This window comes from Panthera tigris, chromosome A1 (assembly GCF_018350195.1).
Source record: "Panthera tigris isolate Pti1 chromosome A1, P.tigris_Pti1_mat1.1, whole genome shotgun sequence".
In the NCBI taxonomy this organism is placed as follows: Eukaryota; Metazoa; Chordata; class Mammalia; order Carnivora; family Felidae; genus Panthera; species Panthera tigris.
This window is the reverse complement of record NC_056660.1, coordinates 226,596,587-226,619,180: the sequence shown is the minus strand read 5'-3', so window position 1 is coordinate 226,619,180 and position 22,594 is coordinate 226,596,587. Positions and strand designations below refer to the sequence as shown.

Below are 22,594 nucleotides of genomic sequence, written 5' to 3'. Positions count from 1 at the left end.
TAAAAGACCTCGAGAGTTTTCCATATGCATACTTTGTTGTTTTTTAAAACAAAAGAAATGGAATAGAAGTGTTTATTCCTTGAAATGAGATCAAGAAAACCCATCTTTTTCACTGGATTCTATGTAAATGTCGCCTCTGGCCATCTTCTGGTACTCCCAGACTGTTGCAGTCAAGGGTCTGTAGGGAAAAGAAGGTCTGAACTGCCCTGCAGTGTTTCCTGAGTCCCAGCACTTATGCAATTTTAATTTACTTCTCCAGAAAAGAGGAAACCGATCAGCCCTCACCCTGGCCCAGCCCTTACACCGTCTCCTCTAATCCTCAGCACGGGAAATGGTGGCCCACCTCTCCGAGGAAGGACCGGACCCACAGAGAGATGCCCTCGGAGACAGGATGGCAGGCAGAAGGGAGGAGCGGTCTGGCCTCTTCAGGCTCTAAAACGTCTCCCTGACACCACCTCCCCTTGAGCAGAAATTGAAGTTCTGAATTTCCCCTTGCAAGAGGAACCCTGGCCGGGGCATTTGTTGTCTGTACAATCCTGGCCCTCCTGACTCACTTGGGCAAGTTACTTCCCCTTTGCGCCTCGCGTGCTTGCCGTCCTCGTGGTGGGGCTTGCTGCGCCTGGGCCGGCGGCTCTGAGGTCAGCGTGTGCGATCAGTACGCCCGTCAGCGCGCTGGAAATCTGTTTTCTTCTGTGGCACGCGGGTCCGGGGTGTGTCCCGGCCGCGGGAAGGCCGTGGGTGTCAGAGACCCTGCGTGCTGACCCTGGTTCCACCAGCGCCTCCTGGGGCCTGAGGGAAAGCCACGGAATCCGTCGTGCGGGCTCATTTCCTCAAGTGTGAAGTGAGAAGTGGGGCTGAGTAAATGCTCTTCAGTGTCCTTCAGAATTAAAACATGTGCTTGTTCGTTTGTGGCGGTTATTGTCTCAGATATCCTCCCCTGCTGGAAAAGAGGTGGAAAAGCCTTCAGAAACAAAATGTTCGGTGGTGGGAGGCAGTATCACGTCTGGATCCTCCTATCACACATGCGACGTAAGCGACTTCATGGCTGTGGTGACAATAGAAAATAGGGATTTAGCACCTAAAAAAAGTGTGTGCGCAGCCTAAGCATGATCCTCTGTTGGCTTCTTTCAGTGCTGAAGCCCCGTCATCCTCTGCTCAGAGATGCAGAGCCACTCCCGGGTGAGGCTCCGTGGGGGGCAGCAGAGGTCTCCACGAAGCCATCATCCCCAGAAAAGTCACCTCACATTGAACCTCCGATGGTCAGAGAACCTTCGTAGGCAGCGTGTGGGATCCTCTGTAGCAGGGGCTCTTGATGCTGTTAGCTTCGCAGGGGGAGCTTGCTCTGTGCCCACGGGCTGCACCGAGTGGCCCCGAGCCAGCCTCTCACAAGAAGACGTCTGGGTGAGGTCATTGTAGAAACTGCTCAAGAATTGTTTCACAGGTGAAAACTTTTTTTTTTATGTTTATTTTTGAGAGAGAGTGTGTGCAAGTGGGGAAGGGAAGAGCAGAGAGAGAGAGAGAGAGGGAGAGAGGGAGAATCCCAAGCAGGCTCTGCACCTTCAGGGCAGAGCCTGACGTGGAACTCAGTCTCATGAACTGTGAGGTCATGGCCTGGGCCAAAACCTAGAGTCAGATGCTTAACCGACTGAACCACCCAGGTGCCCCAACAGGTGAAAGCTTTTTTAAAAAAAGCTGCTATGCATGCAGCGCCTGGGTGACTCAGTTGGTTAAGCATCCAACTTCTGCTCAGGTCATGATCTCACAGTTTGTGAATTCGAGCCTCACATCGAGCTTTGTGCTGACAGCTGAAGCCTAGAGCCTGCTTCAGACTCTGTGTCTCCCTCCCTCTCTTCGCCTCCCCCACCATACTCTGTGTTTCTCTCTCTCAAAAACAACATTAAAAATTTTTAAGAAAATGTGCTATTTATGTGTGTATGTGTTGCATACATATACACACATGCAGCTGAACCTTGAACAACATGGGGCGAGGGTTCCCAGCCCTCCGTGCAGTTGAAATTACACATATAACTTTTGACTCCCCAAAACTTCACGAATAGCCCTACTGCAGGCAGGAAGCCTTACTGATTGATCACATAAATAGTCAATTAACATATTTTGTATGTTGTGTGTGTTCTGTACCATAGTCTTATGCTAAAGTAAGCTAGAAAAGAAAATGTTAATAAAATCATAAGGAAGGTATATTTGCAGTACTGTATTTATCAGAAAAAAAAAAACTCATGTACCTTTGGACCCATGCAGTTCAAACATGCGTTGTTCAAGGGTCAACTACATAAACATATATTTTTTTGGGGGGGGTTATTAATATCTACATGATATTTTGTTGTACTAAAAAACCACAGTTTATTTAATTTCCTGTTGATGAATTTTTTTCTTTGTTTTCTATTTATTTTTTAAGTTTATATCCAAGTTAGTTAGCATATAGTGCAACAGTGATTTCAGGAGTAGATTCCTTAATGCCCCTTACCCATTTAGCCCATCGCCCCCCCCCACACACAACCCCTCCAACAACCTTCTGTTCTCTATATTTAGAGTCTTTTATGTTTTGTCCCCCTCCCTGTTTTTACATTATTTTTGCTTCCCTTCCCTTGTGTTCATCTGTTTTGTATCTTAAATTCCTCACATGAGTGAAGTCATAGGATGTCTTTGACTAATTTTGCTTAGCATAATACCCTCCAGTTCCACCCACGTAGTTGCAAATGGCAAGATGTCATTCTTTTTGATTGCCGAGTAATACTCCATTGTATATGTATGTATGTATATATATATATATACCACATCTTCTTTATCCATTCATCTCTCGATGGACATTTGGGCTCTTTCCATATTTTGGCTATTGTTGATAGTGCTGCTATAAACATTGGGGTGCATGTGCCCATTTGAAACAGCACACCTGTATCCTTTGGATAAATACCTAGCAGTGCAATTGCTGGGACATAGGGTAGTTCTATTTTTAGTTTTTTGAGGACCCTCCATACTGTTTTCCAGAGTGGCTGCACCAGCTTGCATTGCCACCAACAATGCAAAAGACATCCTCTTTCTCTGCATCCTCGCCAACATCTGTTGTTGCCTGAGTTGTTAATGTTAGCCATTCTGACAGGTGTGAGGTGATACCTCATTGTGGTTTTGATTTGTATTTCCCTGATGATGAGTGATGTTGAGCATTTTTTCATGTGTCGGTTGGCCGTCTGGATGTCTTCTTTGGAGAAGTGTCCATATCATGTCTTTTGCCCATTTCTTCACTGGATTATTTGATTTTTGGGTGTTGAGTTTGGTAAATTCTCTATAGATTTTGGATACTAAGCCTTTATCTGATATGTCGTTTGCAAATATCTTCTCCCATCCTGCTGATTGCCTTTTAGTTTTGCTGATTGTCTCCTTTGCTGTGCAGAAAGAAGCTTTTTATTTTGATGAGGTCCCAATAGTTCATTTTTGCTTTTGTTTCCCTTGCCTCCGGAGATGTGTTGAGTAAGAAGTTGCTGTGGCTGAGGTCAAAGAGGTTTTTGCTTGCTGTCTTCTCTAGGATTTCGATGACTTCCTGTCTTACATTTAGGTCTTTCATCCATTTTGAGTTTATTTTTGTGTGTGATGTAAGAAAAGTAGTCCAGGTTCAATTTTCTGCATGTGGCTGTCCAGTTTTCCCAGCACCACTTGCTGAAGAGATTGTCTTTATTCCATTGGATATTCTTTCCTGTTTTGTCAAAGATTAGTCGGCCATACGTTTGTGGGTCCATTTCTGGGTTCTCTACTCTGTTCCATTGATCTGAGTGTCTGTTCTTGTGCCAGTACCATACTGTCTTGATGATTACAGCTTTATAGTATAGCTTGAAGTCTGGGATTGTGATGCCTCCAGCTTTGGTTTTCTTTTTCAACATTACTTTGGCTATTCAGGATCTTTTGTGGTTCCATACAAATTTAGAATTATTTGTTCTAGCTTTGTGAAGAATGCTGGTGTTATTTTGATGGGGATTGCTAACCACGTGTATTTTTTAAATATACTTTATTTTTTAGACAAGTTTTAGGTCTACCGAAAAGTTGTGAAAATGATGGGGAGAGTTCCCATACCCTGTCCCCGGCTTCCCTTATGCTTACTCTTTATTACTATGGCAGGTTTGTTACAGTTGTCGGATATTGAGCTGCTGCTGTGAACTGAAGCCCTTCCTTTGTTCAGATTCCCTGAGTTTCCCCCTGTTTCTAGCGCCGCCTCCAGGATGCCGCATTGCATGTGGCTGTCCTGTCTGCTTAGGCTCCTCTTGCCTCCAAGAGTTTCTGCCCTTACTTTTTATTGTTGTTAATAGCATCCTCATCAGGACATTATGCCCCCTCATCCATCCGTAAAGCAGTAATGTCTGCAGCCTGTGGCTCAGGGGCACCGAGTCTGTGACGTGACTGGTGTTGGAGCTCTGGCCTCTGCCGTGAGTCCTTCCATCCCGGCACCCGGAGGCCCCGAGCAGCGAGATGTCTGCGTGTGGAGGGCTTCTTGTCACGGTCCTCCCTGGCAGGCTGCTGGACTGGGCCTCAGCCATGCGGAGGTCCAGAGTCACGCTTCTGCTTTCCAAAGCTCTTTTGAAGTGGGCTGTGTCACTGTTTCTCTGTGCAGGGATTGTTATAACCGAGCTTCCAAATATGTTTTGTTGAATGTACAGACAGCCCTTTCATGCACTGGTAAGTTCTGCATTCAGACAGGGAACTGACTGTGCTTTCGAATTACTTCAGATAATTGTTTCCAAAAAATATGCAAAATGTATGTATGTGCATTTTCCAATTCTGGTCATAATTAGTATATTTTAAGGGATCCTTTGACATCTCTTTGCTCATTTCTAAAGAGAACTCTGAAAGATCCTGTGTTGATAGTGAAGAATACCAAAAAGAGAAGTCCCCCGAAGATGGTGGTTCCGGTTGACGTTGATGGGCAGAGGCAGTGGTGAACCTTGCCTCGCAGCAGCACGCACACCGTGCTGCCTGAAGCCCTGCTGGGGGGCTCCCGCGAGCCGAACAGTCTGTGGGGGGTCGTGGGCACAGTCCGCACCCTCAGACCGGGCCGACTCCTGCTCCCACGCCTGCCAACCTTGTCCTCTGGGCCTCGTGACTGCCCTGTGGGCCTCATTTCCTTACCTGCGGCAGGGGCTGTGGTCAGGCTCACACCCGAGGTGCAGCAAGGGCTCAGGACGGTGGCTCGTGTGGAGCTGGGAGAGCTGGGTGTTCAGCCTGTGCTGATGACAACAGAACAGACTGCTTTCAGTTAGCTTTTATTGTCAAGGTTAAATTCCCCGTAGATGCTACTTGTGGCCTGCGTGGGGTGGGGCGTTGCACCCCCACCCTGATGCCAGGGGAACCCCTCCCTCTGTTTCTGTGCGTCAGCGTCCTCCTTACTGAGACCATCTCATACTTACCATGCTGTATTTATAGCTGCCTTCGATGTTTTTTCAACTTGCAGGAACATTGGACAGATAGCACAGAGAACGTAACTCTCCCTTGAACTGCTGACTTTAGCGTCCTTTTCCCACCAAGGAGGGACGCTGTTCTGTGTACCCACTTATCACTGTCAGAATCAGGAGGCTGGCACTGTGACGTGCCTACCTCCTAACCCTCAGCCCCCGGCATGTCCTTACGGCTGAAGGACCAGTGCACAGTCACCGGTGGCATCGAGTGGTCACATTTCCAAGGTCCTTGCGTTGGTAGCACCTCCTTGGTCGTGCCTAAACTTTTCTGACTTTTGGAGGATTTCAGGCCCATTATTTTGGAGAATGCTCCTCCCTTTGGGTTTGTCTGATGCTTCCTCGTGATTAGACTCCAGTTATATGTCTTCGGCTGGGCGTGTCCTAGACATGCTGCCGTGTCCTTGTGCTGTCCCATTGGGCGACACCCGGTTTTCATTTGTCCCGCTACCTGTGGTCCTCGCGTTGACTTCTGGGTTGAAGTGGTGTCTGCCAGACTTCTCCACTGTGGGATGAGTCTCTCCCCCTCGGTAATTAACAAGCACTTAGTGGGGAGCTCCGTTGAAATTCTATAAATATCCTGTTCCTCGTCTAGTTTTATTTATTTACTTATGTCCGTATGGACTTATGCTTTCCTTTGCATTGGTGGCTTATACTCTGTTAGTCTCACTGTTTACTCTCAGATCGTCCTTGATTTGGCCAGTGGGAGCCCCCTCAAGCTAACCTCTGTGGCCTGACCTACCCACATTGTTCTCAAGCATCTCCTTCCTTCTGGATACAATAAGATATTTCAGGCTCATCTTGTGCTTTGTCCCATCCCAACCTCGAGTCAGCCATATCTCCAAGAGCCCTGGTTCCTTGTAGAGGAGAATGGCCATTCCAGGTAGAAATCTGGGTACTAGGAATGCTTAACTGCTGTTGGGCCGTGGCTGCTCCTGGGCCTTCTCATTGGAGGAGGGAAAGAGGAGTGTGCGTGTGTGTGTGTGTGTGTGTCTGTGTGTGTGTGTGTGTGTGTGTGTGTGTGTGTACAAACGCAAACATTCCCACATGTGTCTGTAGAACCATGTATCACACGCATCCATCTAATTCCAGCCTGGTACTATAGGGCTAGCTCAGCTTTTCTCCTTTTCCACATCTGTAACTTCCTTTTCTGAACTAAGGACACTGCCCCTCCTTATCCTTAATGTGTTGTTTCAGTAGATGGATGTCCCCCCAGTGGGAGGCTGCCCATGCAGGGGCGTCCTCATCCTTCCCAGGTGCAGGCTTTCTGCAGGGACACTGCCCCACACTCTGTCCACTGATGAGACGCTGCCCCTGCTCAGCTGCAGGACTGACATGTTCGAGAAGGACAGAGGACTCCGCCTGTTTCTAAAAGGGACCTCAGCCTGCTCTACGGGCCTTCCCTCTGTTCTTGCACGTTGCTGAAGCCCTCCCACTCTTGGCTGCCCCCAGCCCCTGCCGGCCTGCCCTCTCTCCAGCATTTCCATGAGCGGGGGCACCTCTCTGGTACACCTCTTTATTTGGGGGACCCATTTGCAGCTTTTCATTTATCATGGATCAAAATGGAGTAATTTTCAGGGTATTTTAGGTACCTATTTACACATAACTTTAAGCTCTCTAAAACTTTAGCTAGTTTGTATAAGCCATTATGGTTATTTCCTTTTTCTTAAAAAAGTATGTGTTCTTAAGTAGAAGAGAGAGAAGCACAGAATTACCGGTAAGTAGAAACATGTTAAAGAAGACAGCAACTTGTGCTTGGAACCCAGTCTTTCCACTTGCACTTGGGGAATTATAAAACCGTATGTCATACTGAAAGACAAAACTGGAACTCTGCACTCCGTCATAAGACTGGAAGGGAAGGTGAAGTGGGCATTTGCGCTGTGTGCTATCTCCTGGATGTGCTGCAGCACAAAGCCGAAAGCCCTCTGTGAGTCATGGGACAGCCACAGCCGCCTGTAGATACCCTGTCTCCACTTCAGACGGAAGGCTCAGAGTTTAACAATCTAGAACAGTAATGGAAAAGGCTGCTGATAGAGGTACACTGAACTCCTTAACTCATCTCTTCCCTTCATATTTTTTCTGTTTACTTTGCAGCAGTGATCTGGAGTGTTCCAAAGTGACTCAGTTGCCATGGGTGATGGCCAGCTGGGTTTTTTCTAATTCACCTTCTATTCCTCTGGATTTTCTCTTGTGCAGAACACATATACCAACGCGGATAAATTACTGGAAGCAGCAGAACAGCTGGCTCAGACCGGGGAATGTGACCCAGAAGAGATTTATCAGGCTGCCCATCAGCTTGAAGACCGGATACAAGATTTTGTTCGGCGTGTCGAGCAGCGGAAGATCCTGCTGGACATGTCGGTCTCGTTTCACAGCCATGTCAAGGAGGTAAGGCATCGGGATGCATGACGGAGCCTGGCTCTGAAAGGCCCTTTGAACCCCTTGGGAAGAGTGTGGACTGGTTGTGATGCGAGAAAGTGGACCGGAGGTGGTGAGCCATGAGACGAAGGCTTCCGACCTGAGCGGCTCGGCCTGCACGGGGGACTGTGCTCTAGGCTGCTGGCTCCTTGCTTGTCTTCGCCAGCGTGGAAGCCTGCGTGTCTGTCAGGAGCGGACCCGTGAGGCCTGGGCTGGCCAGGGAGGGGTGTGGAGCAGGAGGTGAGCAGGGAAGCCTGGAGCTGGTAGAGGGGCCTTTAACTTGGAGAGAGGACAGAGCGTGTCCATCTTAGCTGTGACTGTGGTCACAGCTTGGTTTCCTTTCCGTGGGTAAGGCTGTCATGTGGCCAGTGTCCCGGTTGACATGATTTTATCGGACTGTGTGACCACTCTCAGATCCTGATAAAAGTGAATTCTACGTAATATTGAACTTAAATGTGCCAAACCCAACATGGCCATCGGGATACTAGTGCTGACTTCATAGGTATGCTCTTGTCATTGTAAAAGATCATGTTATTTGGTACATGAAAATAGGTGGGTACTAACTATACCTTGTGTACGTGTATGTTATTCTTAGCAGAAATCCTACAAAATTACAATTAAGCTTGTGTAGCTTTTTAGGAGAAAAAAGACGTAATCTAAAGTTTTCGGTAGGACTACAGATTGACTAAAGATGTCAACTTTTACTGCATCTTCTTGCGAAGGGAAAAAAGACCTCTCTACTTCACAGCTCTTTGTAAATTGGAGATGAGGAGCCCTTCCAGGTGATCTGAGATTGAGCACATGAAAGCTTATAGACACAGGCTGGGAAGAAGGATCTGGAAAGTGTAGGGCCGCCCAAGAACCGCGGGAGGGGCGTCAGAGACCAGGAAGCGGGAACTGTGCTCAAAGGGAAGGAACCTCACCGCCAGTTCTGGATCTTGGGCAGTTAGTTGTCGCCCAGGCCGTTCATCACTTAAAGGCTTGGCTCCCAGAAACCCATACTTCCCTCTTACTCTGAAACTCTGTGAGCCTGTGTGGCAGCCTGGAGACAGACCCTGAGACCTTGGCCCACCCAGGCCGGTGATGGGCTCTGCCGTCCTCTGCTGCGCAGGCAGCCCTTTCTGCAGCAGCCGGTGCTGTGTGGGCCTGGGGAGGCTCTCAGAGCAGAACACCACTGCCGCCAGCTTCTCTGCCTGCCCTTAATAATGCCATAACTAAAAAAGACTTTACAGTATTTACGAAGAAACTGCTTTTTTTTTAAACGCTTGTTTATTTTCGAGAGAGAGAGACAGAGAGAGACCGAGAGCGAGCCAGGAGGGGCAGAGAAAGGGAGACAGAGAATCCCAAGCAGGCTCTTCACTTACAGTGAAGCCCGACTCAGGGCTTGAACTCACCAGTTGTGAGATCGGGACCTGAGCCGAAACCAAGAGTCGGACATTTATCTGACTGAGCCAGCCAGGTGCCCCAAAAGAAGGTTTTTGGTTTTTTTCCGAGGACACATGGTAATTCTGAGGAGACTTACCAATGGTACGATTGTCCGCAGCGGTTTCTGGTCACGGGTGCAGCCGGCTGTGAGTTCTTCCCTCAGCTCTGGTCAGGCCGTAGCCACCAGTGGGTGTCCCTGCCTCTGGCCGCTCTCGCTCCAGCCTCCTGCAACACTGCCACAGAAATAGAAATTTGATCGGGTCATAGCCTTGCTTTTGAACCGTCAGTGATTCCTTATGTACGTGGGGCACTGGCCTGAAACCTCTCTGCATCCTAACGGTCCGGTCTCCACTTTGCCTGCAGCCCGTCACACTCAGCAGTGTCCCCAAACCTGTGACGCTCGGGTGCCCCTGAAACTTAGGTATACGGCTTCCCTTCACTGCTCCAGGCAGGGTCAGCTGTTTCCCCTGCGCCTTCTGGAACTTTCTTTATGCCCACCTGTTGCAGTACAGTTGTGTGTTTCTCTCTCTTTCCCTTCAATGTTGATGTCAGCAACTCTTTACCTCATGCATTTGGACACCCAGGCCGAGAGGGAGAAGGTGATGTGTGTGAAAAAGCAGACTGTGCCTTCGCTCTTCCAGGTGCGGCAGACAGACAGACAGACAGACAGCAGCAAGTAGCTCCGAGCAGCCTCCTCGTAGGGAAGCACAGTGGCTGGGGGGTGAAGCTCGTCACTTGAGCCGCAGGGGGCGCCGTGGCCTCAGGTAGCCTGTGCCTCTGGAGAGAGAGGAAGGTCTGCCACTGCGTGTCCCTAATCTGCTGTTTGTCTCTGTGACGTGCCAAGGAATATTCTCAAGCAGGATTTGTAAAGATTTAGCTTGACTTTAGGACGGAGAAGACTTCGTGAAGCAGTATATATGATTTACATCACCTTTTCAGCTTGGTTACAGTTTTCAGAAAGCAGACAGTAAAGGAAACTAGAAGGAAAGCGTTTTGCAAGAGCTGTTCCCCAGAGACTGGGTCTCAGTTCACTGGCTTTAATAACATCAGTAGCATTTTTAAGAAAAAGAATCTTATAATAAAAACATTCCAGTTAGCAAACAGTAGAATCTGTCTTGTTACCAGGCTTGGGAATTTATTTAAAAGTGAAAACACATTTTGTTTTCATTGACTTACACCGTAGGAACTTCTAGAATTGATGAAGTTGGTAGACCAAGGAGACCTCAAATCTGTTTTAAAGGTTAAGTGGTTCCCTTTAAAACTGGAGAATTTTCAGTGCGTTCATTCCTGTTATATGGAAAACTATCACAGTGGCAGAGAAACTAGCGTGTGTACCCTGACTGGGTTCTTCTTAAATGTGTGCCCTAAAGTGACCTGAGGCCGAGGAAGGGTGCCCCGGCTGACCAGTTGGGGGAGTGCCTAGCGGTCCCAGGCAGCCGGGAGTTAGATGCTGTGAAGCTGGCCACACACAGGCATGGAGCACTGCTCGATTCTTCCCTGCGATGTGCTTGGCCTTCGTCTTTAGCCCCGGCCATTTTTATAGTAGGTTCATTTGTTACTGACCAGCTCCAGAATTTTCCTCAGTCTCCTTTCTCTGTGCTGCATCTAGGCCTTAACATCTACAGGGGTACTTGGTAGGTTTTCTTGGGAAGGAATGATTTCTTCTGTCACTGTGTTGTGAAACTGGGTATTTAATGGAAATTCAGATTCGTTTAATGAAAATTCAGATTCGTTTAGAACAAATTTAATTAGTTTAAAATGAGATTAAAAGTGACAGAAGGGCCAAGTAAAGAAGTCATGCTAATTAAATACGTGTTTGCATAAAGTTACTAAACAGTTTAACATATCAGAGGAATGAAAGGTTGCTAAAAGATTTATGCTGTCTAATTTTTCTCAAGCAGATCATACAATTAAAATTTTTCTTTTAGGGTTTATTTCTTTTTGAGAGAGAGACAGCGTGTGAACAGGGGAGGGGCAGAGAGAGAGAGAAACACGGAATCCTAAGCAGGCTCCAGGTTCTGAGCTGTCAGCACAGAGCCCAACGCGTGGCTCGAAACCATGAACTGTGAGATCATGACCTGAGCTGAAGTCGGACACCCAACCAACTGAGCCACCCAGGCGCCCCTGCAATTTAAAATTACATAGAGGAAGATAGAAAAGGCGGGTTGTCTTTTTTATTTAGGCAAATACATGAAGCTTTTTGGAAGCTAGCTTTCAAAGGCTCTCCTGGTGTGCAGGTGGACTTCTCACTCCAGACGCGTGGTGGTGATCTCTCGCTTTACGTGGAGCACAGCTGTTGGCCTGTCTCTTTTGTGGCACGTTTCTGGCTCACTGATGAGCACGTAATTGAAGGTGGCATCATTAACCACTAAGCTTGAAGGTGCTGGATCAAGGTGATGTCTCTCAGTGCTGGCTCGGGAATTCTTCTTAAGAACCCCACCTGGGAGAGACTCAGGGGTTGTGCGTTGTGGCCGACCGAGCACTTAGGTTCTGAGCGAGACCTCGGGACGCCTTGCCCTCTTAATCCCAGAGGATGCAATACAGAATACCCATTCCTGGGAAGAGAGAAGAGGAAATATCTTCTACCTTGAGGTCGGATGCAGAAAGTGGTTGATGGAGTTTCACCCCAGATCTGGAAGCATTCTGGGACCCTTCCTGCATTTTTTTTCCTCCTCTGAAAGCAAGTCATGAGATGTTTTACCCCTCCTTTCAGAAGGCGTGACGACTGATACTCCCTGGTTTCTTGTTTAAAATGTTTTTAAAGTAGTATTTAAAGAGAATGCCGACGAGCCTAACGTGAAGTTTCCTCCTCCTGCCTTTGCCTTCTACCTCTCAGTCTCTCTGCTCTCCTTTGGCACGTTGTTCACACCGCTTCTGACTATAACTCTCCCGGTATTGCCTGTCTTCCTGTCCTCCTGAATGCTTTTTCCCACTGTTGATTCATTTGTTCACTCATCCCCAAGGGCCTCCCGGGCCAGCTGTCATGTGCCAGGACAAAGATGAAGGACCAGCAGAGAGACCTATGTCTGCTTTTGTGTGTATTGTGTGTGTGTCGGTCATTTGTTGGTTTTTCACGGTGGATGCGAAGTTCCTTGAAGACCAAAACGATGTATCCCTTACCTTTATATCTCACTAGTGAGCCTGCCTTCCAGACCTAGCATATCCTCTGTCAGCTTGTGGAATAAATAATGTCTATTTCTAGCACACCATTCTGAGATTTAATGATAGAGGGACATATTTCCATTTCCAAATATAGCACAAGCATAGTTATTTTCATCCATTCGTCCTTCATTCTCGAAATTAGGTCCTGAGTTAATTGATAATTACCTTTGATATTTGTGGGTTATTTGAGGCAACCAGGTGGTGGTACTGAGTTCTTGGCCGGAGTTTATTTCTGGATTTGATTCAGTGGCCTTGAGTTGGTTTTGTTCACTTGATTTCTGAAAGCCATGGTTTCCCAGCCATGGTTTCCCAGGGAAGACCATTCCCATTTGAATGGGGCTGTGATTCTTGCTGGGTTTAAGTAAAGAAGCCTTTTGGGTTCTGTTTCTGCAGACTTACATGCTGAACTGGGGCAAGTTTTTGTTTGGGGTAATGCCTGGGAAAAGAGGATTTACTCAGAAGTCAAAAATAAAGGCCTCCTGACCACCTGGTGATTTTTTTTTTTTTTTTTTTTTTTTTGTCCCAGCATACCCATCTGGCTTCATTTTTATGCCTGTGGGTAAGCTGGCTTCTTTCTTTATGCTCTGGCTAGTGCTCCCTCGCCCTGGGGAGCAGGGACAGAGCCCTTGGGGACTCTGCACTCTGGTCACCCCGGTTGGGGAGGGTTTCCAGGAAGCGGGTGCTGCATAGCTCCTTGGGGTATGGAGTTCTCAGGCCGCCTCTCCTCCAGCCCTCACCTAGTTCGCTCCAGGAGTATTGTTGAAAACGAACCCAGTGCTTTCTCGGTCAGCCCTGCCTAAAGGGCCCAGATTTCCTTTCTCTCCTTTCCCTGGCAGAGCTGGAGAATGAATTGGGCATCTGGTGGTTAACCTCATTCAGGAAAATTGATTGACGGTGCGTGCTGCTCCCTGGGTAGACCAGCTGCCCTCTGCTGAATTCTTGTCATCGGTGGTTTGTAGTGCAGAGCCCGTTCCTTAGGCCTGACTTTCCAGAGAGGGCCTGTTTCTGTTCCACGTGGGGACCTGTCAGCTCTCTGAGCGAGCCTGGCCTCTTGAGCTCCAGCATCCTCCAGATCTCTCACACCTCCCGTGCTAAGTTCTCTAGTTTGAGCCCAAGCTTCCAAGCCTTTCATTTTGGCCTTCACAGCCATGTTTTTGCTGATGACTCCTGCATCTGTGTTCTCTAAAATGATTTATTTGCTTGTTACCATTACTATTTCCACCCCACATATATACCTCCAAAGATCTATGTGATCCCTCTAAACATACTCCCAGCTTTCTTTTTTAACTTTCAATCTGAAATAATTACAGGTTCACAGGAAGTTGGGCAAAAAAGAAATGGACAAGGAACAAGGAGGTCCGTACCCCCTTCTCCCAGCCTCCCCCAGTGTCACGTCCTGGGTAGCCCCCGTGCACTATGCAAGCAGGAAAGCGACTCTGCCATGCTCCACAAGCCTCTTCCGGTGTGGCACGTGTGCATGTGCTCGTGGGTGGTTGCTCTGTGCTGTCGTATCCTGTGCAGATTCACGTAACCACTTTGAACTTACAGAATCATCCCATCACCCAGGTGATACACCTCCTGTTCATACCCAACCCCAACTGCGTCTCTAACCCCTGGCAGCCACTCATCTGTTATTCTCCATGTATATAATTTGTGATTCAAAATGTTGTGTAAGGGGATCATAAGCTGTGTAACTTTCTTACTTGGCGTCATTCCCTTGAGATCCATCAGTAGTTCTTTCCTCTTCCTTCCTGAGTAGTGTTTCCTGGTACGGATATGCCCTAGTTTGTTAGCCACCTACCCATTAAAGGACAGTGGGTTCTCTTCAGGTTTTGGCAATTTCAGAAGGAGACACTGGACTGTCATGCACAGGTTTTCACACGGACTGAAGCTTTAATTCCTGTGGGCCAAATGGCCGAGAGTGCGATTGCTGGGTGCTCTGGTAAGCTCCTGTCGTTCTAAAACAGACCACCGAACTGTTTTCCAGAACGGCTGTTTCATTTGCACTCCCCTCAGCAAGGGTGAGTGATCTTTGCGACTTCTCAAAAGGCCAGGATGGCTTCGATACATTTGTCAGAGGGGAGGCTTAAGACCTTAGGATGTTTAGTTGATCACCTCTCAGTAATTTATGTTCGGTATTCGGTACCTTAGCTGACCTCTCTCCTTGTACTCTTGAATATTTGATTCCTTTGATTTAACTAATCTGATGCAGATACAAATGGGCAATTAAACGGCCTCAAGCCAAAGAAAGCAAGAGGAAGCAAAGAGCCTAGAACAGTCCTTGCATGACTGGACGTTCGATTTGGTCTGGGGCATTTAGTTGCTACCAACAGGTTTAGCACTTTGTCTTCTTATACTCTGTAGTGTCTGGCGTTTAAAAAAGTAGATGGTCTTGCCATAGGTGTGTGTGTGTGTGTGTGTGTCTGTGAATCTAGTCATTGATGCTTTCTTTCTGTAAAAATATAACCTTTATTAAATTAATTAACAAAGCATATCAAAGTGGAACCTGTCCCTTTAACTGCTTGAGTGACGTGGGCCAGACTTGAATGCCTCTGCTTCCCCTACTACAGGATGGGAACACGAGGGTCTCTCAGGCGTGTGGACAGCTGAGTGAAACTCTGTCAACACTTACCATAGTGCCCGTCTTGGAGCAGCTGCCAGTAAATGTTCCTTTTTCCCTCCTCTCCCCATCTCCCCACCTGTAACTGATTGGACACACACAGGATGGGGCAGATGGAAATGTGAGATGCAAAGGTATAAATACCTAGCTATAATCTGATCTCTTCCTCCCTCATCTTTGCTCAACAAAAACTGTTTAATCTACTTCTGGTGCCCTTGCTCTGGCCTTTTTGTTTAAGATCAAAGGTTGAAGCCTTTCTGGGATATAAGCTGTGTTTCTAGCCCCAGTCTGTCAGGACAGGGTCAGCTCTTGTAAAGAATCTTTACTCATGGGTCCATTCATTCGTACTGGCATCTGTTACTTTGCACAAATCACTAAATTCTTGTGTTACCAGCCAAAGCTGCAAAATAAAGGATTTTTTTCCCACCAAATAAGTATGCATAAAATACTAGTGTTAGCCCAGGGGGAGAGAGGGATGTTCTTCTCTAAAAGAGGCCCTTTTATCAGAAGAGTTTTATGTAAAACATTGGTTTTTTTTCTATAGGATAGTTAAAAAGTGGTTTAAATTCATGAATTTTCTGTTTCTTCATACAGGTCCAATGTTTTCAGGTAGAGAAAATTTTCATGTCAGCATGGAAATGAGATGTTAGTGTAGAAAATTACTGAGTGGCCACTCAGTAAATGATTATTAGATGAATTAATAACATACTACATTATCTTTATTTGTAACTCAGTATTACAACAGCTGGGATTGAAAATTTGTAACTGTGCACAGACTCCAAATTTTATAATTTCTTGTTGAAGGGTCAGCCCTCAATGGAGAGTTGCAAATGTCTGCTTTAATTCACTGTTTGTAGATTGGCCTCAATTAATATAATAGAGAGGAGAGGCCCTTCAGCTGAATGTCAAGCCAGTCCAATATTATAGGTCTTAAAATGACCAGCTTAAAATGGATGTATTTGTGATCTGGTTTACTTGCTGGACTTTTTAATAGAGCATTTTTAATGTTCTTGATTTTTTTATTTTGGCACTCAGCTTCATGAACTAAATGTGATAGGTCTTTGGTTAATTGAGAGAAGTACATCATCCATATGCATTTCTGGTATGTATTGTTTGTTACTGGTTATTGTTTTTATTGAGTAAGTGGTGGGAAGCTTGATCGGCAGCAACGTGTGAAGGTTTTGTCAGGAAAGCTGGAAAGCTCTAGATAAGAAAAGGCTTCTTTGGTTTTGTTGTTTGTTTTCCTTTCTTTGAAGCCCAAAATTGAGAGCCCTGAGATCAAGGAAGGGTTGGGCTTTGTGCCTGCACCAGCGAAGCCCATGGATATGAGCAGAAAATAGGTTTCATCAACTTTCACTTTGCTTTTTTGTTCTCCTCAAGGAGACTGCTCTTTGGACTGCCTTAGAAGAAGCGAAAGATCAAAATGAGTGAAGATTTTATAAGAAAGGATTTATTTCTTCCAAGGGAGTTCAAGTCTCTATTCCAAGACAGTTAGACCCTTGGGTAGTGAGAGAACCTGATGGTTGGGTCTGTTGATCTTTAAGGAGGGGTGAGAAAGGGGGGACATGCCAGGGGGCTGGCAATGCAGAAAGCAGAGCTCACACAGCACACAGGTGAGGTCAGTCAGTCCTAGGCAGAGTTCTAGAAAAGGCAGTTGATAAACTGCCAGTAGAGAAAGAAGTGAATGAATGGGTTATAGCATGTTAACTGTATTTCACTCTGTACTCGGTTTCTGGTTTGATGAAGGGCATGCAGTGGAATTACTGAGCATTAAACCAGGCATTTAACATCTAATTTGTAGACGAAACAGGAAAGTATGGGCAATCTGTTAGTACAGTCACTGGAATCAGACTGCTGAATGGCTGGGAAAAAGCGTCAACTGAGGGAGTCACTTATCACAAGACCAGCACTGTCCTTATCCTCCCAGGCTGCTCTGATAGTGAGGTATTACTCATCGTACCCAGTTTGTGAGTAAGGAAGTAATTTGCAGTCCAGACCCACGGTTGGATCAGACTTGCTGATGGCGGTGGCCAAGGGAGGTGGTAGACCCGTCACCTCAGTGGGACCTGAGGCTGGCAGATGGGTGGGTTTCATCCCTGGCATCACCTTCTGTAGGGGAGCCTTCCATGCCGTTGTCATGTCTTTGAACTGACCCTACTAATGTATTCAGAACTCTTATGTCCCAATGTGACATCTGGAAGGAATGCTCTTCGGAATTCAGACACCCTGAAAACCCTCCTTTGTTGTGTTGGGAGCTGTTTATGTTGGAAATGGGAAAATTGCCACCAAACAGGGACAGACTTGGTGCTGCAGCAGAAATCACCTTGGCTTCCTGGGAAGCCTTGCAAGTGAGACCATCGTTGCAGGGCCTGTTAGTAGATGACCTCGGTGAGGCTGCAGGACGATGTCTCCCTTGAGCGTCTCTGTCCCCATGCAGAAAATCTGTGAGTGGAAGTATTGGCATGGAAAGCACGCTTATTATCAAAGTCTAGGTCAGGGTCTGTCACATACAGAGGATCCCAAAACATGTCAGCAGGAGTAGGTCAAAATCCAACATGGACATTTCATTCATGGGTTTTAATAGGAGTCTTTTGAATCAGAAACACTCAGGTTATGAAGTAAGGGTCACATGTGTGGCCACAGCACATGTGAAAACAACAACCTTACACATGTTCATGAACATGGTGCACAAGTGCCGTGCCCCGAAGTAACGCCTGTGGCTGTCATGAGCAAAAGCACGGGAGAAAAATCACAACTGGGGGTCAGTCATCTTGCTGTGCACTGCTGGTTGGATCGCACGTGATGTTTCCTTTGCTCCCCAGCCCCCACTTTGCAAGGGGAGTGTCCAGAGGGGAGTGAGCTGGCGTGGAAGGAGTTCCTGTTCCTGCCCTGCGGGTAGAGTCCAGGCAATGAAGTGTTACCCTTGGGACAAGGGACGGCAGACTGCACGAACGCTCGCCGTCTCCGGAGATTTGCAGAGCCAAGGACGAATTACACTGTGACTAACTGCAGGCTGTTTCAGGGAGACAGTGGCTGCTCTCAAAATGTCGCAGGGGCGGGAAGGAGCTCTTCCCACTTTGAAACCTCCAGGAGAGTGCTTTATGCTTTGGCAGTGTTGGGAAAAGAGAACAAATAAATTCCTCATCTCAAAATCTCTGTTTTTCACGAAGTAGACTGTGTGTAAATATTTGGGTGGTTGAGGTTCGCGCTCTGACCTTGGTCTCTGTGGGCCCTCTGCCCAGGCACAGCACCTGTCCCTCACCTTGTCCTTGATTGCCCATCCGTGCCTTCCACCGTCCAGTGCTGCGGTACCCACAAGGCGCCCCCTCTTCACGGGGGGCTGCCTCACATGCTCTGGCTTGCTTCTCCTTCTTTCCCCTCTCTTACACATACGTGCGTTGGTATTATTTCTTGATACGGACTTTGATTTGTCCCTCATCCTTCCCCCAGTAATCTGATGGGCTTCCTTCATAAACCTCATCATATTAAGGCATCTTTTATCACCCACCCAAGAATAACGTGGTACTCCTCAAACCCTTACTCCTCCATAATCAGGGCAGCAGGCGTGTGCACCGTTTCAGGCTGGAGAATGCGCTGCACGCGGCTGGAACAGTTCCCCTTTGACCCCTGGTGCTTATACCTAGAACTGAATCACGATTGCTATGCACAGTGGGTGCCCCCTGAAATCCCATCTGTAAGTTGCCATTGAAACTACCTACTTCTGCTCCTGATTTGCAGCTTCTGCTGGCGGGGGGTGGGGGGTGGGGTGGGGGGTGGGGGGGTGCATCTTTTGTGCTTCCCACACTTCCTTACAGCTTCCCCATCCCCTTGGTATCCAGATGGTTGTCCCCGTGGTAAACAAGAGTAGGGAAACAGATAAGAGTGGTGGTAGCTTCTGTTTATAAAGTGCTTGAAGTAACTGAGCACGTTCACATGTCTGTAGCCACTTCATTTGATTCTCAGACTGACTTTGCCAGTTAGGGAAGATCTCATTTCATAGAGAAATCCTGGAGTAGAGGGTTCCAAGGATTTTCCCAAGGCCACGCTCAGACAGAGGGCCACATCTGGTGAGTTGTGCCCCACCTCCAGATGGAGCGGGCTTGTAGGCTGTGTTCAGACTTTGCATCTGAGAGACGTTGCAGCTGAAGCAGTCCCCAAATCTCGGGCCTCCGATCCTACCACCTGCCGAATCGGCTGGAAGGTCAGCCTTTCCCGGGACACGTCACACCAACAAGTCCCTCTGGGAGCCTGCGAGGTCTCCTGTGATTAGCGAGGATTTTCCCAGCAGGGCTGCAGCTCCTCCTTTAGGCTCCGCCCAGCACAGAGCTGAAGGGGAGGGGGCCGCAGTGGGGGTGCACCTGGGCCGCACCCAGCCAGCTGCCGCTGGACCTGGGACCCGGGCTGTCACATCTTTATCGCGGGGGTCCTGCCCCCAGAACCTCACATGTCTCCCTAGCCCAGCCTTCTCTGTGGATGGATCCTGGTCCAGGAACCAGGTCTGTACACGGCCGCAGCCAAGTTGTGGGCTGGGTTCAAGTTCCTGTCCTTGGAATGCTGGTGGCCACCACTTGGATGGCCTCTAGGGGGCGGTGTTGCCCACCTCTGGCTGTGGGCCACAGCTTTCCACGTGGGGTCCATGCCGCTGAGTGCCTGGGTAGAATGCAGCGCCTCTGGCTGTGGGCAGAGGTTGATCTCTTTATGGTAAATGACAGCATGCACCGAAGTACAGTTTTTTTCATGCCTGGAAACATACGGTAAAATTTCACAGGCATCCTAGAGACTTTTCTCATTCTTTTATTCAGAGGTTATTTTAGGCATCGTATGTACTAATTTAAAAGCTTAAAAATAGACTTTACCTTAATTTTACTGCATTGTGATATGCATCAGTTCATCACCAACCGACAGCAGAAATTACTTTTATCTGAGAACCCTTTTTTTCTCCAAACTGAATGAGAATATTTTCTGTAGTACCAGGAAAAAAAATTCTAAAGTGGCAAAGGATTTTTGAGCATTTTGACATTATGGATTTAAATAGAACCTTCCTCCTTCTACCTCATTTACTGTTCCCCTCTCAGCTGCCTGATCCCAGGATCCATTTCTGTGGTTTCCTCTTTGGGGTGGCCCTTGGCCGGTTCCACAGCTGGCCAGGCAGGGTGAGCCCAGTTCACTGTGGATGCATGTTCAAGTGTCCAGGATGTGCAGGAAATAAACTTAGGAGGGAAGGAAAAGGCTTGACCCACAAGTCCTCATGCCGCTTCCCCTGGAACCAAGGGGAAGTGGTTTCTATGGACTCTGGTGGACTAATTCCAGCCCCTTTTCCTCATACTATTTTTAGGTGTAAAAAGATGTAAATGCAGGATGGTGTCAAGTCTACCAGACTAAGTGACATATTTTGAACAGTAGATAGGAACCTGGATACGTTCTGAAAACTATCTAGCAAAGGAAGACTTTTATTTAATTACCTTCTAAAGTTTATTTATTTATTTTAGGAGGGGAGGGGCCGAGAGAGGAGAGAATCCCAAGCGGGCTCCACGCGGCCAACACAGAGCCTGATGTGGAGCTCAAACCCACAAAGCCACAAGATGGCAACCTGAGCCGAAACTGAGAGCCGGATGCTCAACCAGCTGAGCCACCCAGGCCCCCCCACCCCCATTTATCTCATCTCATCTACTTATTTTTATTTGAGAGAGAGATAGAGCACGCACAGGGGAGGGGCAGAGGGGGAGAGATTCTCAGGCAGGCTCCACATTCAGCACAGAGCCTGACACGGGTCCTGATCCCACAACCCTGGGACCAGGACCTGAGCCAAAATCAAAAGTCGGGCAATCAACCCACTGAGCTACCCAGGTACCCCAGGCACCCCAAGTACTAGCCACTTTTTTTGTTTTTTTACAAGAACAGAACTAGTAATAGCGGCTCACATTTACTTATTTCTTTGCACGTGTCCACTCATTTAATCTTGCCGGCAGCTGTCTGAGCTGGGCACTTAGGCCCGTGTTACAGATGAGAAATCAGAGCCGTGGTCCTGGGTAAGTAACTTGCCCGAGGCCACAGCCTAGGAAATGTTAAGGCAGGATAGAGAGTCAAGCGATCTAGCTTCAGAAGCCACACTCTTAATTGTGGTTCCATATGACCTTAGAAGTGTTTTGTTTTAATCATCTCTTAGGCTGTCGCCGTGGAGTTGTGTAGAAACACACTTACGCACCGTGCCCCAGGCCGGTTCCGAGCATTGGTTTTGATCTCCCGTCTCCTCTTCACAGCGTATAGAAGTGAGGCTGCAGTCCAGTGCGCGAGCACTGTTCCTGAGGACTCGACGTGTGATATGCATGCCTCTCTCTGCGTTCCGTACGGGTCTCCGGTTTTCACCCCTTCACCTGCCGCCCATCACCTGGGGCTGGCTCACAGACAGGCGCACTGCAGGTGACGCTCCTTTTCCTGGTTCTCTCACACAGTGACGCGGTAGGGGCAGCGCCTGGGCGGCATGTGTATTAAGGTGGAAGATGACAGTTGAGACTGTGAGAGAAACGGACCGAAGAATTGGGGTTTTGTTTGTTTACCAGTTGTCCTCTGCAGTGGAATAAATGTAGTTGAACAGGCCCACCTTTTCATAGTGTTTATCGGCAGACGGGGATCAGAAGGTGGGAGGGCTGCAGGGCCACCTGTGGCTGAGAGGGTTTGGGGACCAAGTAGGAGGCAGGTTACCAGGAAGCTGCTGAAGCCGTTTCAGCTAGAAAAGCCTACCTTTTAGATAACATATTCTGTATGTTTTTGGTTAAATATTTTGACGTGCTAACATGTTTTGGTGAAATTTTGGTTTTTGCTCAGTGCAGCCTAAGTGGCACATCCCTGGTTTCGTTTAGCGAATCCTGGCTCTTCGCTTCATTTGAGTGGCTCGTTATACCTCAGGTGGTTACATTTTACAGAGCCCCGCTGATCACCTAGCGCTCTCCTACGCCGCCTGTCTTCTTGCCCTCCTCGTGGCTCCTTGAGGCCGGTCTTGGTCTGAGGATCCCTAGTTAGTGATCTGGGTTTCGGAGAGATTCCGTGATGTCTTAGGTCACAGAGCCAATGCTTTGTTCGAGTATCTCTTCAATCCATAATGCTGCTGCTGTACAGTGTGACCTCTAGAACGTGGAAGGTTTTTCTTAGGAGCAAATTGGGAGATTCCTCGTGGCCATCATGCCGTCACCCTTCCCGTTTATAAATGCAACAACCAGGTTCATGAGGGTTTAGGATTCAGACGAGAGCAAACAGGAGCAACAACAAACCCAAAAGAGTGTGTTCGTGATTATGGACCCTTTACAGATGGTGCAGGACGTTGGTCCATATTTGGTGAACCACTGAGTGGTATTTTTGGTGCTGAAGTACCGTGTCAATGCGCATGGGACTGGATCTGGAGGTCTCTTTTCCAGTGCAAGCTTAGCACCAGCGGTTGCTTTTGCCCGTGTCCTGAGGGTGGGTTCATCACGGGGGCTTCTTTTCCTTAACCTGCAAGAGCCAAGAGTTGAACCAG

The 22,594-nt window shown here is 47.8% G+C and overlaps 1 protein-coding gene across 2 annotated transcripts in view; it reads left to right on the top strand.

Annotated features, from left to right (window-relative positions):
- Positions 1 to 22,594, top strand: part of TRIO (trio Rho guanine nucleotide exchange factor) — a 353,374-nt gene that overhangs the window by 190,530 nt on the left and 140,250 nt on the right. For both annotated transcript variants that reach the window (XM_042997460.1, XM_042997467.1), the window contains exon 11: positions 7,653 to 7,844. In XM_042997460.1, the coding sequence (XP_042853394.1) occupies positions 7,653 to 7,844 (192 nt within the window). The remainder of the gene's footprint in view (positions 1 to 7,652; positions 7,845 to 22,594) is intronic.